Below are 16,098 nucleotides of genomic sequence, written 5' to 3' on the forward strand. Positions count from 1 at the left end.
AACATGCAAGATTAGTTAGGGTTGTGTATCGTCTAGTTCAGTGCATTTTTATGCTTCAGCATCCAGAAAAGTTGAAGTATAGCTCCAGTATCTTACAGCCCCTCCCCGATATGGAGACCTCGAGGTGGCCTCGACTCGAGGTAATCCTCGCCTACGAGGTCGAGGAAGGAGTTCCAGGTGCAAGAGTCAAGACAACACTGCTGTCTCGTGACGGGAGGCTCTAAACCCGCAAAGGTTCAGAGCCTCCCACGAGGTGATCATGGGGAGAGCTTAACCCGTAGGGATTAGAGAGCACCTTTGGAGGGGAGGGTGGATGTAGGCATTTAGCAGTATTTGAGCACATTTAATTCCCTAGATCAAGAGACCAACATCAAGGACCCTCCCACGAGGGGTTTATTACGATAAGAAATTTAGAATTGGAGCACCAAATAATTATAGAGCTAAACCCGTAAGGATCCATTTAAGACTAACCCAGTAGACTTTCTTCGTTAGTACAGCCTTGAAAAAAGAAAAGAATTAGACAAAAATAATTTTTGTTTATTAAATAACTATGGTCTTACATTGCTAATTATTCCTTAAGTTTGGGCTTGACATGCTTTCTCAGATATCCCACAACACTTCCCTCCTTCACAAAATTAGGTCTATTATCGTAGTGTGTGTAAGAGTCTGATCTATCGTAACTACCGTAGTCAGCATCATGTCCATATTTATCGTGTTGTGGTTCAGAGTAATCATCCTCGTAACTTCCATAGCCTACCCTCCTGTCGTAGCCTGAAATACCGTAGCTTGTTTTATAAGCCTTGTCGGTATGGTAATCTTCCCTGTCTACGTAATACCGTCCACCTTCATTGGAGTTACTATATTCATCATCTGTACCATAATTTGCTTGATAATCCTTTCCAGAATATAGAAAACTGAAGAAATCTTTCCTGTCGCCAGATATTTTATTGTCATCCTTCCTGTACCCAGAGAATTCATATTTATCTTCCTTATAGCTAGGTGGTTTATAGCCAGATAATACATATTTGTCTTCTCTATATCCAGAGGGTTCATAGACTCCTTCCTTTAAAGGATATTTGTCGAATCTCTCTTCTAGGCTTAATTTTCCATAGCCCTTATCATAGCTAGACTCTCCATAGTACTCTCCTTTTAAGCCTAATCTTCCATAGTCTTCCTTCAAGCCTAGTTTTCCATAGCTATCTTCCTTGTAATTCAATGGTCCATAGCCGTCTAAATCATAACTTGGAGAGGCATAGCTATCATCCTTATAGCCAAGAGGTCCATAAGCATCTTCCTTGTAGCTAGGTGGTCCATAGCTATCTCCAGTATAGACTGGTGTTAAGTAGTAGTCTTCCCTCCGATAGCCAGGTGGCTTATAGCTAGTTTTGTAGCTCTCTTCCTTGTACACAGGGGGAGCTTGGGCATGTTCCTTGTACACAGGGGGAGCTTGGGCATGTTCCTTGTACACGGGGGGAGCTTGGGCATGTTCCTTGTACACGGGGGGAGCTTGGGCCTGTTCCTGGTACACAGGGGGAGCTTGGGCATGGTCCTTGTACACAGGGGGAGCGTAGGAATCTTCCTTGTACACGGGGGGAGCTTGAGCATGTTCTTTGTACACGGGGGGAGCGTAGGAATCTTCCTTGTACACAGGGGGAGCTTGGGCATGTTCCTTGTACACGGGGGGAGCTTGGGCATGTTCCTTGTATACGGGGGGAGCGTAGGAATCTTCCTTGTACACAGGGGGAGCGTAGGAATCTTCCTTGTACACAGGGGGAGCTTGGGCATGTTCCTTGTACACAGGGGGAGGCGGTGCATAGGCATCTTCCTTCTTGTACACGGGGGGAGCGTAGGAATCTTCCTTGTACACAGGGGGAGCATAGGATTCTTCCTTGTACACAGGGAGAGCGTAGGAATCTTCCTTGTACACAGGGGGAGCGTAGGAATCTTCCTTCTTGTACACAGGGGGAGCGTAGGAATCTTCCTTGTACACAGGGGGAGGGGGTGCGTAAGAATCTTCCTTGTACACAGGGGGAGCGTAGGAATCTTCCTTCTTGTACACAGGGGGAGCGTAGGAATCTTCCTTGTACACAGGGGGAGGGGGTGCGTAAGAATCTTCCTTGTACACAGGGGGAGCGTAGGAATCTTCCTTCTTGTACACAGGGGGAGCGTAGGAATCTTCCTTGTACACAGGGGGAGGGGGTGCGTAAGAATCTTCCTTGTACACAGGGGGAGCGTAGGAATCTTCCTTCTTGTACACAGGTGGAGAGGGTGTGTGGGAGTCTTCCTTGTAGACAGAGGTCGGCGGAGACGTGATAGTCTGTTCCTTGCGGACGGCCAGCGGCGGCTGTCCAGACGAAGTAGGCGGACGGAAGAGCGTCTGCGTGTTTTCCTGCACGCCTTCCTTGGCTACGCCAGTCAGGTAAGGATCAACGTAAGCGTACCCAGTATTTTGACTCACTGTCTGTGTACCAAGATGCTGAGAACCCACGGATGAATACGTAGAAGTGGCCAAAGAATTCAAGATAAATGGTAAGTAGTAATTCACGTCGACGAAGGCGGTGGGTAGCCCATGAGCACAACCCACACTCCACGACACTAAACCTGGTAAAACAAATGACCAATTTAGAAATTCGTATTCCAGTTTTTTAAATAAATATTCCAATTAAACTGAAGATTAGATGGTTCATGGCCGAGTGTTCTGTACCATTAAAATTACTGTAATTCTTAATACATGGACCAAGTTAAAGGCAATTTAGGTCTTTTGATAATTCTTTACCTTGTAATACGTAATCTCCCGTTGACGTCCGGCAGACCAGTCCGCTGCCACCATCACCCTGAAGAAACAGGAGTAAGTGATAGGAAAAATTAAAAATGAGAATACAAGCGAGAACTAAGCCCTGGAAATACTCACGTGACATGTATCAGTTTGAAGGATACCTTTGCAGCAGAGAAACCCGGGTAATAGCTTAAAGAAAGAGCCAAGGCTTTTCACAGTTCTGAACTGTCTTTGGCATGTAGATTCGTCTATGATGACGTATCTGGCGTCCTTTAAAACGCTGGTGTAAGTGTTGAAGTGCTCTACTCCACTCTGTAGGTGTAAAGGTTTGACTAATTAGTTTAAGTTTTAAAGAAATGGTTAAATTTGAAGTTTTTTTTTTTTTTAGAGGTATATTAGTGTTCCCGAATTCTAAATTACCAGATTTTCTTAAATGGGTTCTAGGTTCATCTTGTCGATTACCTTAACAGGCAACTTTAGCAGATTTAAGTAACCACAATTCTGATATTAATTTCAAGACTTTACTTAATATTTGAGAATTCAAATATCTGTCAGTGACAGTATTGTAACATTAAAATATATGCATTTTGCTATATTTGTGGTGAATACACTGCCAAAATTAAAAGCTTATGTTGCTTATTTTATAGTGGTACACAAATAACTCACATAGGAGTTTACGACGACGTTCCGGTCCGATTTTGTAAATGGTCTAAGCGAGATCGGAACGTTGTAAGATCCGGTCTATGTCCGGGTTATTTCTGTTTTGTTCCAGTCACGGTATTGCGACTACTTTGGAGTGGTGAGTGGAGAAGTCTTGGGCTTCCAAAGGGGTTTGTAAAAAAAAAAAAAAAAACCTATGATGTTTAAGACGGTGGGGGGGGGGGGGAATCAGGATTGGGTGGAGATTTAAAACCTTGACTAGTTTCTGTAATGGTGAATGAAAGACAGCAGTGTATACAATCTGGAATAACCTTTCTGGTGTGAAAGGAAACTTGTGTCAGACTACCATATCAGTTTATAACACTGCTTTACCTTCCATTGTCAGATTAAGAAACTTGGGATTTAGAATTTAAAAGGTAATGAGTGAATTTGAAGGAAACATTTAAAAAATCACAGCAGTTGTTAGGACGAGTTCCAGGATTTTATTAGTCTGGAGTCAAGCTTTTGAACTTTTAAATTCTAAAAGAATTCTGGATAGGTGTTAAAGATGAATTATCCGGACAAGAGGTTGAACAGATTCCTTGGTTTAGGAAGGTGAACTTCTGTGGTGTAACATTCCTGGATTTATAATGGTAGTGACCAGGAGATGGGTGGGGGTTTATAGATAGCTTAATCAGAAGCTTATTGCACAATGGTAATGAATATGCATCTGAATTGCAGAGTCGGTTCCCCCCCCCCCCCCCAAAAAAAAAAAAAAGTAAGAACCGCTTTAGTTTTCATATGCAATATTTAGTGGTATCTTGAATTTGTTAATGTGATGTGGGAAGTTTGGAACAGTCTACCTAGTTGGGTTATTGAGGCTAGGACTTTGGGTAGTTTCAAATTTAGGTTGGATAAATACATGAGTGGGATGGGTTGGATTTGATGGGACTTGCACATCAGAGCTTATTTCTTGGGTAGCATTGAAAATTGGGTAGGTCAAATGTTTGTTAGTGGGATGAATTGTAAAGGACCTGCCTAGTATGGGCCAACAGGCCTGCTGCAGTGTTCCTCCTTTCTTATGTTCTTATGTTCTTAAATTCAGAAAAAAATTGAGCCAATTTGGCAAGTGATTATACGTGAATCGGCATGAAACATCCCTTATAGAAAAAAGGAAGATTTAAGACGAATGCTAACTGGATTTGTATCAAAAATTACTGTCTTTAAGAGTGTTCAATACGTCGAGTTGCTGACCTTATCAGGTTGGACATAACCCCAGGAAGGGACGTAGCATTCCTGTTTATCAGAGTGAGGTACCTGCCCTGGCAGACATACTCTTGCAACGTGAGACAACTGCAACATTGAATACTCCACTTCTAGTACACACAGGTCAGCTGTCAAAGTCTTACGTACGTAGTCTGAAAAGAAACTTGCATTGTTAGTAGTGTTCCTGTAAAAATCTTACGCTCATTGTGGGAAGTAAGCCTTAAACTGTGTGGTTAAGGAGGTTTATTCCTGAAGGATTTATCAAAGTATGCTCCTAAGCCCATAGTATCAACGCAAGTTTCAAAGATTTGTCGCTAGTGAACATTCAGTTTTGACAAGGGTTTCTCAACTACCCTTACCCTAGTTGAGAGCTCTGAGCTCCAGAGTAAATTTACACAAAAACCGATTGCAAAATTTTATTTTTGATCCAATTTTAAGTTTCACGGGAAGTATTGAGGGTCTAATATTTACCTGGATGGCAAGTAATCTTCCTAACAGCGACGTCGTAGGAAGGGTTGCTCTCTGCGTCCGTCGACAGGTCGTAATCACCAAGGCGGACAATGGTATCTTTAGCAGTCAGCTGTTTGAAGTGTTAAGAGCAGTTGTATTACCAGTTTAAGTAGTTTACTTAGGCACGTTAACCCTAGCCAAGCTGAAATTTAAGAGAACCGATTATCTCGAGCCTTTGGCAACTAGGCCTAACCACCATGTATACAAGGAGTCATCCAGATGAACAAGGGGCTGAGATGCGGGCCGTATTTTAGTTCCATTATTCCCGGAATAAGAAAATTCGGGCTAGTAATTAAACTTATTACGAAATATGATCTTTATGCGTATTTACAAGAGAATGAAATATAAACCAGTTTGACGAAGTTAACTTGCATGTTTAACACAGTGGGCGACAGTGAGGACATGTCTGTCAGCTACTATCACGCCACCACACAAGTAAGACAGCTTAGGAGTCACGATAGCAACCTGCAAAATCAAATTAAGTTTCACTCTTTCAGCTTTATGAATATGACTAGTCATTCAATATAAAAATGACAGTAAATTTGGGGAAAAGGGGTGGGAATGTAAACCAGGACGAGTAAACCACGCTAGTTAAGGTTTATTTGAAATGCGATGTACAGGGATAATGAGAGGGTCTTATGGGTTTAGCATCTGATTTATAATGTTTACGTAGGGTACTCACATGCCAGGGGTATTGACCCTCTTTAGCAGATGCAGCATCACTGCCTAAAGCTCTACCAGTATGCTGGGATGCTGGTAATGATCTCCCACACCCTAGTTGCACCTGGAAATTAAAAAAAATTACACCAAATCATGATTTTATATATTAAAGGCAACTTTAATACAAGGTTATGTCAGACTTTCCGAGATTAACTCCTTCATGCATGGAAGTACCCATGACTTGTTTTAGTTTCGACTTACAGGTGATGCTGGAGTACCGTCAGCAGAACGAAGCAGAGAGCTCAGGCTAATACCTGGAGTCACCGTAAACGTCGTGCCTGAGGAAATAATTATGAAGAGTTACCAATCTCCAGTTAGAGGTACGGAAAAAAAAATATGGAGTCGATTGTCTTACCATTAGCGGAGAGAGCAGAGGCTGCGTAACTACCAACACCTGCAGCATCACTTTCGTCTGTGGGATGAAAATACAAGCATTTGGATCACTTAACTAAGGAGGGGGGGGGGAAACCATTAAGACATTCAGAAAACTAATAGTGTTCAACTTACCAGCATTTATACTCCTCTTTTGTCTATCTGTAACAGTGTATTTAGCAGTTAAGATATACTGATCGGATAATTCCCGTGCATGTTCATCTGAAAAAATGTGGAATACTGAGAAAAATTTTGTTCCCTAGATATTATCTTACAAGAAAGTAAAGCCATTAGGGCTTAGATTCGCTAGACAAGACCATCATTTACCATCAAAATAGTCTGGTAGGAGAGGAATTACGATGGAGTTTGTGTTGTGGTCAGGTAGAGTGTTGGTCAGCCTGTGTCTGAAGACCTCAACACCCGAGGCTTTGTTTTGTATTTGGTGGTCGAAGTTGATGTTAATAATCGCATCTGTTGGGAAAGGTTGGTAGATTAGTGATACTGATAATTTAAGTCTACGATGGTTTTGAGAACAGTTCCCAGAGAAATGCAAATTAGAAGGAATAGAGGGAAGGTGAAATTATAGTTAAGAGTAAATTTTAATGTAGTTATAAACGTGGTTTAATTTTTTTTTGTCAAAATGAATATCCAAAACTTAAACTTCGGTAGGTTAAGGACTACATATAATTAAAATCTTAACTTCGTTATGTCCATTTGAGGAAAACTTCCGATTATATGCGAATAAAATATTTTAGTACCAAGTGGAATATGAAGTTTTTATCACTTAAGAGGCGAGCGAGAGTTCCTCCTGTCAATTATTTATAATTTACCTCTATCTTATTTCTTTTACTTTAAAGGTAAGTCCAGGATTATAACGTAAGGAAATTTTCACTAACTTAAAGCTTGTGGTAGATAACACAAGGGGGGGGGGGGCCATAGAAAAATTAAAAAAAAATATTTATTCGAAGTAAAAAAAAATTACGAAGCCTTAAGGAAATTTAGCCAATAATAACTAATTCAGTAATTTAAATTAAGACTAGACGGAAATTTTTCTTAAAGCCTATCATCCCTTGATCATGTTGAGGCGCGCGAGCCGAGGCTTGCTGGAGGTGTTGGTAAGATGTGATGGCGTCCACTACTGTGTGTAGGGAACAGCAGGACCACGTGTCTGTATCCCAAGTCTGACCACACATGTACTGAAAACCAAAGAAAATGTTAATTTTTATTCGTTAGTAAGTTTCCTTAAAGGATAAGGGTATTAAACGATGTAAAGTCTTAATACTAACTTTAAGTGAAGCGTTTACAAGAATCTATCCCACGATAGATAAATTGGTTATCTATTATCAGTGGTAGTTTGAGAATTTTCTTGCGTACCCAAATATCTTCAGGTATGAAAAAAAATAAGTCAAACTTATTTCGTATTTAAGTTATGGTAGTGAACCATTGCAGACTAACATTTTTATCTGAAGCTTTTGAGAAGATAGCAGCAGTGTAGGTGATGCTGGTAGACGGGCACACACTAGCAGGAGCACACAGGCTGGAGGGAGGACAGTAGGCAGGCTGCTTGGGACCTATGTCAAGTATGACATTATTATCTTCATATCCAGGCCACGGTGTCACCAACACGTGTAGACGGTCTACACTAGAATTCTGTAGAAGAATTTCTTAGAACTAAAATGAAAGATTAGGTAAAGTATTCTAGGTTGGTCATGTAAGCTATTTCTAATATATGCAAGTAGTCAACTGTTCAGGACAATAATGAACTAGGGAGAGGTAGTAAAACCTTTTTAATAATAATAAAAAAAAAAAGTGTTGAAATTAGAGGTAAAGGGCTAGTGGAAAAGTATGAACGAGATTCGAAAAAGGATAGTTTAACATTGTTGAATTTAAGGTTGTGCTTGAAGACTAGCAGTGAGCCAATTCATTTGAGAAGTTAATAAAGAGGTTAGGCGTTTACATCAGGTTGTGTATGCCCAATTTAAAGTTAAATTTTTTTTTTTATTATCACACTGGCCGATTCCCACCAAGGCAGGGTGGCTCGAAAAAGAAAAACTTTCACCATCATTCACTCCATCACTGTCTTGCCAGAAGGGTGCTTTACACTACAGTTTTTAAACTGCAACATTAACACCCCTCCTTCAGAGTGCAGGCACTGTACTTCCCATCTCCAGGACTCAAGTCCGGCCTGCCGGTTTCCCTGAACCCCTTCATAAATGTTACTTTGCTCACACTCCAACAGCACGTCAAGTATTGAAAACCATTTGTCTCCATTCACTCCTATCGAACACGCTCACGCATGCCTGCTGGAAGTCCAAGCTCCTCGCACACAAAACCTCCTTTACCCCCTCCCTCCAACCTTTCCTAGGCCGACCCCTACCCCGCCTTCCTTCCACTACAGACTGATACACTCTTGAAGTTTTTCTGTTTCGCTCCATTCTCTCTACATGTCCGAACCACCTCAACAACCCTTCCTCAGCCCTCTGGACAACAGTTTTGGTAATCCCGCACCTCCTAACTTCCAAACTACGAATTCTCTGCATTATATTCACACCACACATTGCTCTCAGACATGACATCTCCACTGCCTCCAGCCTTCTCCTCGCTGCAACATTCATCACCCACGCTTCACACCCATATAAGAGCGTTGGTAAAACTATACTCTCATACATTCCCCTCTTTGCCTCCAAGGACAAAGTTCTTTGTCTCCACAGACTCCTAAGTGCACCACTCACCCTTTTCCCCTCATCAATTCTATGATTCACCTCATCTTTCATAGACCCATCCGCTGACACGTCCACTCCCAAATATCTGAATACATTCACCTCCTCCATACTCTCTCCCTCGAATCTGATATCCAATCTTTCATCACTTAATCTTTTTATCCTCAGAACCTTACCCTTTCCTGTATTCACTTTCAATTTTCTTTTGCACACCCTACCAAATTCATCCACCAATCTCTGCAACTTCCTTTCAGAATCTCCCAAGAGCACAGTGTCATCAGCAAAGAGCAACTGTGACAACTCCCACTTTATGTGGGATTCTTTATCTTTTAATTCCACGCCTCTTGCCAAGACCCTCGCATTTACTTCTTACAACCCCATCTATAAATATATTAAAAAACCACGGTGTACACTTAAAGTGTAGCGTTGAGCAATATTTTGCATTATAGGATAGTGTTACCAGTCTTAATAGACGAAGTTAAATGTTCTGTAGGATAAACAGATTTTGAAATTTCCAAGTAATGTTGAGCTCTTGAAATTTTGCATAATGGCTACCAAAGTTTAATGTCCAAGATACCAAAACAGGAGAAAAAAAAAAATGTACTCACAGATGGATAAAACCAGTGGGTTGGCGTGGGGTTAAATGTTTCTGGCAGCAATGTGAGGTTACGACAACACACCGTCCCTTCACTATCCAATGTCAACCCGCACAAATACTGAAGAATAGCAGATACTTAAAACACTGTACGAGATGTGCCATAACGTTAAAGCACTGAAGATAAAAATTGTTGATATTAGGACATTAATTCTTCAGGAAACAAAGGGGTTTTGGCAGTTTAAGGGCACAATGTTACCTTAAATTTGTCGTCTGTGATGTAGTTGGTGTCCGAGACTGGAGAGGATGGTACAGACTGGCTCAGTGGTTTTGGTGTAATACTATGAACTATCTGGCGAGGTTCACAGTAGAGTGTAGGTATGCACCAAGACGAGACTGGACACGCATAATGGGGTTGCTGTACTTGTGCCAACACCTTGGTTATTACCCACAAGAAGAAATTAGTGTATAACGTTCGTACCTGCAAACAAGTACGTACAATACTTTAAATTGTTTGTCATGGGACCAGTAGAGTGCTGGTGAAACGTACATTATTATCAAAGAACTTAAAATAATTGTTCGTAGAGAGATTTAGTTAACTACTAAAGGGAGAAAGCCATGAAGTGGTATCACGTACAGCTTTTACCTTGGCAATTAAAATTTGCAAAGCAAACGAATTCACAATTTGTGGAGGGATATTTTAAGCTGTTATTAGGCAGTACGGGATTTATAGGAGTTTAATTATTAGAGGTTTAAAAAAAAAAAGTCAGTGGGTTAATGAGGATACTTAAGAATTTAAAGGTTAATTTACTGAACATTCAGATTTCTTTAAGGTAATTAAGAGTTATCAGTAGGCGATTACCATGTGAGGATCTTTATATTATTAATCTGAAGATAAGGGAATATCCAGTAAGTGGGATAAGAAATTTAATGAGGCAGATAAAGTGTGCGCGCGTCTTAAGATAGTCAACCACAATTTTAAGAGGTGGTGTTTATGTATAGAATTCTGATTTAATAAATACTTAACTGTATATACAATAAATGCTTGTTCTATCAATGCTGGAATATTGATGTACACTAACAACTTTCAAGGCAGGTGAAATTGCCGACTTAAAATGTATAGAGAACCTTCACGGTGCACATACTGGAGATAAAACATCTCCATTACTGGGAGCGCTTGAAGTTATTGAAGCTGTACTCCCTGGAGCGCAGGCGGGAGAGATACAAGATTATATACACCTGGAAAATCCTAGAGGGACTTATACCGAACTTGTGCACGAAAAATCACTCCCTACGAAAGCAAGAGACTTGGCAGATGATGCAACGTGTTCCTTTCCCCCCCCCCCCCAGACTGTTTAACTGCCTCCCAGCATACATAAGGGGGATTACTTATGGACACGTGGTTATCTTCAAGCAGGCACTGGAGAGGCCGGTACCTGACCAGCCGGGCTGTGGCTCGTACGTTGGATTGCGTGCAACCAGCATTAACAGCTTGGTTGATCAAGCCCTGATTCACTATGATGCCTGGTCAGACCGGGGCGCGGGGTCGTTGACCCCCCAGAACTCTCCAGGTAATAAGCAAGTAATAAGATCGCTACAGGTCTTAGTAAACATTTACCGCTACTAAACAGTCGTCCAAATTAAAATATTAATCAAGGGAGGTATGTTTAAGAAAAGCAGGGGGAAAATACTACCTGCAGGTTACCTGGAGGTTGTTTCAGGGATCTACGGCCCCGTCCATGACCAGGCCTCCCGGTGGATCAGGGCCTGATCAACCAGGCTCTTACTGCTGGCCGCACGCAGTCCAACGTACGAGCCACAGCCCGGTTGATCCGGCACTGACTAGGTATCTGTCCAGCTCTTGAAGGCAGCCAGGGGTTTATTGGCAATTCCCCCATTGCTTGATGGGAGGCTGTCGAATAGTGTTGGGCCCCGGACGCTTATGGTGTTTTCTCAGTGTACCAATGGCGCCCCTACTTTTAATTGGGGGTATTTTGCATCGCCTGCTCAGTCTTACTTTCGTAGGGAGGGATTTCTGTGTGCAGATTCGGGACCATTCCTTCCAGAATTTTTCAAGTGTAGATTATGATATATCTCTCTCTCCTGCGTTCCAACGAGTACAAGTCAAGCGTTTCCAAGCGTTCCAAGTAGTTAAGGTGCTTGACAGAAGTTATATGTGCAGTAAGGGATATTTGTACACTAAACCTGCAATTTCACCTGCTTTGAATGGAGAATGTTAATGTACAGCAGTATTCCAGCCTAGCAAGAGCAAGTGATTTGAAAAGGATCATCATTGGCTTGGCAACTCTGTTTTGAACGTTCTCATTATCCATCCTATCATTTTCTTTGCACTTCTGATCGTGGCAGTAAGTGAAATTTGGGGTTAAATTAGACACTAGCCAGGAGATATACAAACCAGTCAGTGGCTTATATCTTGAATAACTATTCTATAAAGTGGATCACTCTTCAAGGAAGGACCTTCCGTCCTAACCCTTAACGCTAACAAAGAAATTTACCATGTTGCCGACCACAGACGTGGCAGCAGAACACCACCACACCTACACCGTCCTCCCAGACGTGGACACTTATACCAGACACAGAGTACTGCAGGTGGTTTTATGTGAGTGTGAGGAGGTCAGAGCACAACTGATTGTCTGACCCCACCAACATGACCTCATAGACACACACACACCCTCACCCCCATCAACCAACACCTCCCTACCTCCCACCCCACTGTTAAATTAATTGCCTGGCCGTTGGTTAATTTGTTAGGTTTCAAGCCTATCAACACCACGAGGGTTATTAACATTGTGTCCCCTCTACCTTACTAGTTAAGGAAGATTTAATACCACTTCCCCCCGAAAAAAAAAAAAACATCGAAATAGAAGTATTTTGTGTGTGTGTGTGTGTGTGTGTGTGTGTGTGTGTGTGTGTGTGTGTGTGTGTGTGTGTGTGTGTGTGTGTGTGTGTGTGTGTGTGTGTGTGTGTGTGTGTGTACTCAACTGTACTCACCTAATTGTGGTTGTAGGGGTCGATTCACAGCTGGACCCGCCTTTTCGCTGGTCGCTACTAGGTCCATTCTCTCCCTTCTCCAAAAGCCTTATCGTACCTCTTCTTAAAGCTGTGTATGGATCTTGCCTCTTCTGTGTGTGTGTACTCACCTATTTGTGGTTTAAGGGGTCTAGTCACAGCTCCTGGACCCGCCTCTTCGCTGGTCACTACTAGGTCCATTCTCTCCCTGCTCCAAGAGCCTTGTCGTACCTCTACTTAAAGCTGTGTCGTTCAGGCGGGCTACCTCAGTTCGTCACAACCATTGAGAAGTGAGGACGTGCGCTGCTCATTTACCAACATGGCGCTGCAGAGCTACAGACGCATCAACACTGTTTGCGTTGAGTTGACCCGTGGGGCTATCACTGGAGCCACGATGGACTTGTTACTACCGGCGATTATCCGTGATACCTACGGTATCGCAAATGAAGAGATATGTGGTGTAGCACTTAATGGGACGACACGGATCTTCGTTAAAATGACGTCAGCAAATGTTTATGAAGCGGTGGTGGATAAGTATCAAGAGACCATTATAGCCGTCAATTCAGCTGTATCAGTACGTCTACATGATGTATCACGACACTACACATGGGTTAAAATAAGGAATGTGCCTTTTGAGGCGAATGAATTTGTTATAAAAGATGAACTACGTAATTATGGTACGGTTCATATGGCCTCTGCAGGTCGGTGGGCCGCTGGACCTTATGCTGGAAGTTTGGAGGGAACATATTCAGTCAAAATGACCTTACGCCATCCCATACCGTCCTATATTATGTTGCAAGCATTTCGAACTCAAGTATATGTAACATATGCGGGGCAACGTCGTACGTGTCGGCTGTGTGGATCGTATGACCACATAGCGGCACAGTGTGATAAGCGTCGTGGGAATCTCCAAATATCGCAACAGCAACAACCGGAAGAAGTCGAGGAAGTGGAGGGACGAGAACAGTCTTATGCTCACCCGTCTCGACAACGGACATCTTGGAGTGAAGAGGTAGAAAAAGCGCAGGAGAAGGCTTTGGAGGATGCAAAACAGCGAGAAGAATCACCATCACTGGATATAAATAAAGTATTTGAAGAGACTCTGCCCACTATGGGGGACGAGGATGTAGCGGCGTCTTTAGTGAAGGCACTGGATGTATTGTTAGACGAGTCGATCGTCAACCGTGTGGAGGAACCAGGTGCAAATTTGGGATCGGTTGAGCATCATGGTGAGGCGACGGATGAAAGCATTGAGTCTGGGGTGTCGCATGGCATGATGGTAAATATAGCAGAAGTGGAGGTGCATCATGATGGTACTAAAGAAATCCCAATGCAGGTGGAGGGTAGGACGCGAAAGCGAACTGCGACCCCACCAGACTCAGACGACGTGCTTACTCCTGCCCAAAGGCCAGGGAAAAAGTCTTGGGCGGATGTACAGAGGAAAGGGAACAGTGAATCCACGAAACAAGAGTTTATCAAGGTGATTCCCAAAAAAGGGGAGAGGGATAGAGGTGTAAAATGTATAAGTGAAAAGTCTATACCTAGAACCAAAGGAAAATCCCATTAATTGACTTTAAGGTTTTGACAATAAATATTAACGGTTTGAGATCTGAGCGGAAGCGAAAGTGGTTTAATGAATTTTTGGTGCGTCTAGATGTGGATGTGGTATTTATCCAAGAACACAATTACAGAATTGGATATGAGTTGGAATTAGATGGTTACGATGTGTATATGGAATATGCGACGAGGTTAAAAGGAGGCGTCGCCATTCTGGTAAAGGAAAATAGCCCGTTTGTAGTACGCCATAGTGAAAGGGGGGAGGGGAGAGTGATTAGGGTGGATGGTTTATGGGGTAGAGTACATATAAGTTTTGTAGGTGTATATGGGCCGGCCGAGGGAGATGCACGACTTAAAACTCATTTTGTACAAGATGTATTAGTATATCATCTACGTAGTTTACCAAATGTAGCGATAATAGGGGGAGACTGGAATTGTGTAATACGACGAAAAGATGTGGAGCCTCGAGGAGCGGGTTGTTGCTTGGGGTTCCTGGGAGATTTATTGACGAGTGTGGGTTTAATGGATGTGTGTGGGGGGGGTGGCAATGTGGAGCATACTTTCATTAGAAGAGATTATGCGGCGAGATTAGATAGAATGTACGTGTCTAGTGCGGTTACAGTGCGGAGAGTGAGTGTGATAAATGTGGTTTTTTCGGATCATAGAGGAGTTGTAATGGATGTAGATATTGAGGGTGTGCCTAGAAGGGGTCCGTCATTTTGGAAATTAAATGTAAAGTTATTGAAGAGAGAGGAAAGTCGTTTGTCTTTTGGGCATATGTGGGAACGCCTTGTGGTTGAAGCACCTGGAGATGTGGCTTAGGTTAATTGGTGGGAAATGATAGCCAAAAAGCGAATTAAGGAATTTTATATTAGTCAGGGAGTGAGATATAATCAGTTACAGTATGGTTTCCAACGATATTTAGAGGGGCAGTTGCGCGACTGCTGTGTACAAGCGAATGCTAATTATCCTGTTACAGAAATTGAACGAATTAAGGAGCAACTACGTAATTTACAAAACGAAAGGTTTGATGGGGAAAGGCTTAAGGGTGGAATCGAAGAGGTTTTGTGGGGAGATCGGCCGTCGGCGTGTGTGTTGAGGAATCAACACAGACGTCGCAAAGCAATGGAGTTAATGGGGTTGAATGTCCAGGTAGGTATGCAGGGGTATAGAGTGAATCAGGTGTTGACGACGACGGAGGGTATGAGTGGGTATATTGATGCTTGGGTTAAATTGAAAACGCAAAGTGTTGGAATAAGTGAAATTGCATTGCAGTCAATCGGTAGGTTTGTGCGTTGTGAGCTGGAGGAGCATGATCGTTTGATGTTGGGAGGGCCGATAACGGAGTGTGAGACTTGGGAGGCTTTATCTGGGGCGCAATTGGGTAAGGCGCCAGGAATAGATGGGTTGCCCAGCGACTTTTATATTCAAAATTGGAACGTTTTAAAGGGGTTTTTGGTACGTTTATTCAATATCATGAAGCGGGATGGGGTTTTAGGGGAACAACAAAGGTTGGCTGTGGTCGTCCTAGTTCCTAAAGGCGAGCCATTAACGGTTAAAGATTATCGTGCAATCTCGTTATTATGTGGGGACTATAAAATTTTTGGAAGGATCTTGGCCAACAGAATAAAAAAAGTCCTGGGCAAAGTGATTGACAAGGGACAATATGGGGTGCCGGGCAGGTCTATGTATGAAGGTCACGGTATGATTAGAAGTTTTATTGAAGAAAGAGTAAGATTGGGAGATGGGGGGGTATTGGCTATAGATTGGGAGGCGGCATATGATAGTGTGGAACGGGAGACGTTATGGAAGATAATGAGATGGCAGGGGTTTGGGGCGGAAATTATATCATGGGCCAAATTAATGTATCAAGAGGCATCTTTGCGTGTGCAGGTGAATGGGAGGTTGGGAGA

At 42.6% G+C, this 16,098-nt stretch overlaps 1 protein-coding gene across 1 annotated transcript; it reads right to left on the bottom strand.

The window, feature by feature from the left end:
* Positions 1 to 521: 521 nt before the first annotated feature.
* On the bottom strand, positions 522 to 12,265 carry LOC128704945 (uncharacterized). Its single transcript, XM_070105199.1, has 16 exons — positions 12,115 to 12,265; positions 9,858 to 10,079; positions 9,612 to 9,719; positions 7,739 to 7,933; positions 7,353 to 7,479; positions 6,611 to 6,754; positions 6,419 to 6,505; positions 6,267 to 6,323; positions 6,113 to 6,189; positions 5,874 to 5,975; positions 5,564 to 5,656; positions 5,153 to 5,261; positions 4,670 to 4,833; positions 2,912 to 3,088; positions 2,777 to 2,834; positions 522 to 2,601 (listed from the first exon to the last, which is right to left on the bottom strand). The coding sequence occupies exons 1-16, from the start codon at positions 12,115 to 12,117 to the stop codon at positions 569 to 571; spliced, it is 3,756 nt and encodes a 1,251-aa protein (XP_069961300.1). The 5' UTR covers positions 12,118 to 12,265; the 3' UTR covers positions 522 to 568.
* Between the last annotated feature and the right edge of the window lie 3,833 nt (positions 12,266 to 16,098).

The sequence above is a fragment of the Cherax quadricarinatus genome, chromosome 97 (assembly GCF_038502225.1).
Source record: "Cherax quadricarinatus isolate ZL_2023a chromosome 97, ASM3850222v1, whole genome shotgun sequence".
NCBI classification, from domain to species: domain Eukaryota; kingdom Metazoa; phylum Arthropoda; class Malacostraca; order Decapoda; family Parastacidae; genus Cherax; species Cherax quadricarinatus.